At 44.1% G+C, this 2,100-nt stretch overlaps 1 protein-coding gene across 1 annotated transcript; it reads right to left on the bottom strand.

Moving 5' to 3' along the window:
* Positions 1-247: 247 nt before the first annotated feature.
* On the bottom strand, positions 248-1,800 carry LOC122306780 (U-box domain-containing protein 27-like). The gene has a single exon (XM_043119289.1). It carries the CDS (start codon positions 1,652-1,654, stop codon positions 389-391), a length of 1,266 nt encoding a protein of 421 aa, XP_042975223.1. The 5' UTR covers positions 1,655-1,800; the 3' UTR covers positions 248-388.
* Positions 1,801-2,100: the final 300 nt, after the last annotated feature.

Below are 2,100 nucleotides of genomic sequence, written 5' to 3'. Positions count from 1 at the left end.
TATGCTAAATTAATTAAAAAAATAATATTTACAGTTAAAGAGTAATACCGCATATTTCTTTTGGAAACGAGTAAATAAATGACTCACGTAAAAAAAAAATTTAATGATGAACTCTACCTTTATTCCGAAAGAGTGTGCATGTTTGCATGATCTACGAGCGGCAGAAATGCTATTTTGTAAATCATTATGATTGGAAACGAAGCAGCCATGTATGTACCAAAATACTCCTAAGAAAATAGACGAGAAATTTGTTAATTGAATTCCAATTAATTCCTTTTTTTGTATCGAACTAAAACCAAAAATTTTCCTTTGATTTACAGATTTCTCCATCCTTTGGAAACAGAATTAAAGAGAAATTACAAAAACAAAAGGGCCTCCAGATGGAAATTCAGAATGGCATTATATGAGTGGTCTTGGTATCGTAACTGGAGAGACAGGACTTGGAGTTCACCCGAAATATCTTGAGCAAATCGACCGACATTTGACGAACCGACGGCGAGCAATTGCTCTGCATCAGCAGTAGAATCTTGGTCAGCCCGTTCGCCCGCGCCACCTCCTCCTGTGCCCGTTCGTCCCGAAAAAGATAGCACACGCTCCACAGTATCGTCACCGCATGCTCCGTCGCCGCACTCGATACCTTCAGCACCCTCTGTACTATCGCCGCCACGCACCCCCCGTTCTCGCATATCTCCCACCTCCCCTCTTTGAAGGAAGACAACGTTTCGAGCATCTTCAACGCCTTTTCCGTCACCATCACGCTCGAATTCGAATCGGATACCAACTTAGCCAACGTTTTAATTGTGCCGAGGTGCACTAATTCCGCTTTCACACGTTTCAGCATTGATATTCGGACCAAGCACGATAGCCCGGCTTCAATTAGTGCCGGATCGTTCTCTGGGGTGATTAATTTTAGCGTCTCGGATAATAATCCGTCCTTCTCGGCGATCAGAAGTTTTGATTCGGCGTCGTTTGCAATGGTTTCTAAGACCCTAGCCGATGCGATTCTGGAATCGGTTCTTCCTTGTTGCAGAACGAGCAGCAGGGAAGCCAAGCAATCGCGGTCGCTTTTCAACATCATCTTCGATAGCTGCTGGTGGTCTTCGAATTTGCTCAGTACCAAATTCAAAAGTCCGACCACTTCTTCAAGAAAATCGAACTTTCTACATTCTCTGCCACCGGCATTGGCAAGGAATTCAAGGAGAGTCACAATGAAGCCGTCCATTTTTGCGAGAAAATTGCGGTTTTCCTCTGATTCTTTCGCGAAACGAACAATTTTCGATAAGGAGTCCAAGGTGTGGCTGTTGTTATTGCTTTTTTCCGTTTTGGTCCGGATGTCGTTCATTAGGTCCTGCAATTGGTCCAGCGAGGGAGGTGAGTCGGGCGGTGATTGGGCCGAGTCGGCCCGGTGGTTGCGGGCCGAGTCGGACCAGATCTGAATAAGGCGCTGGAGGGTGCGGTTGGGGACGAACTCTTTGCTTTGGAGGACTTGCATCGTGGCAGGGCAGGTGTTGTTGCCGTTGTCCAGCCAACGTTGGATGCTGGAGCGGTCGTAGGTCACTCCCGTGCACAGGCTCACAGGGGACTTCATAACGTCGAGCGAGATCGGGCACTTGAAGAAGGTGGGCACCGTGATGTACAGGTCGTCCCTAACCATTGTTTTAGCGCCGTTTGGAATCGAAGAAAATTATTCAAGAAAGTGAGAGAAAGTTCAGAGAGAGAGAGAGATGGAGAGAATCAGAGATCGCGCGCGGGGATGTAGAAAAAGACAGACGGATGCACGCTTAAAGGCGAGACAGAGAGAGAGAGAGAGAGAGAGAGAGAGAGAGAGAGTCAAAGGTACGGTTATGTCAGCAATTTTCTTTATTTTTCCCCATCGAAGATACATTAGTTCTAATAATAATATATTCTTTGTGAAAGCAGCTTCACTATTTCCCAAAAATTAAAATAAAAGCAATGGTATCCGGTCGATGGTAAGGATCATTTCTGGCTTTTATTAATTTGAAAAAAAAACTTTTATAAATTTATTTTTTTAATACGATTAATTATAATAACCGTGCTCTATGAATGATTAGGAATCAGTTATTTTATAATATTGGTCCA

This window comes from Carya illinoinensis, chromosome 4 (genome assembly GCF_018687715.1).
Source record: "Carya illinoinensis cultivar Pawnee chromosome 4, C.illinoinensisPawnee_v1, whole genome shotgun sequence".
Taxonomy (NCBI): domain Eukaryota; kingdom Viridiplantae; phylum Streptophyta; class Magnoliopsida; order Fagales; family Juglandaceae; genus Carya; species Carya illinoinensis.
Note: the sequence above shows the minus strand (reverse complement) of the source record. Positions and strands in the feature narration are given on the sequence as shown.

What these genes read in the sequence shown, in the direction of transcription:
- LOC122306780 (XM_043119289.1), bottom strand. Translation starts at nt 1,654, where the DNA reads ATGGTTAGGGACGACCTGTACATCACGGTGCCCACCTTCTTCAAGTGC.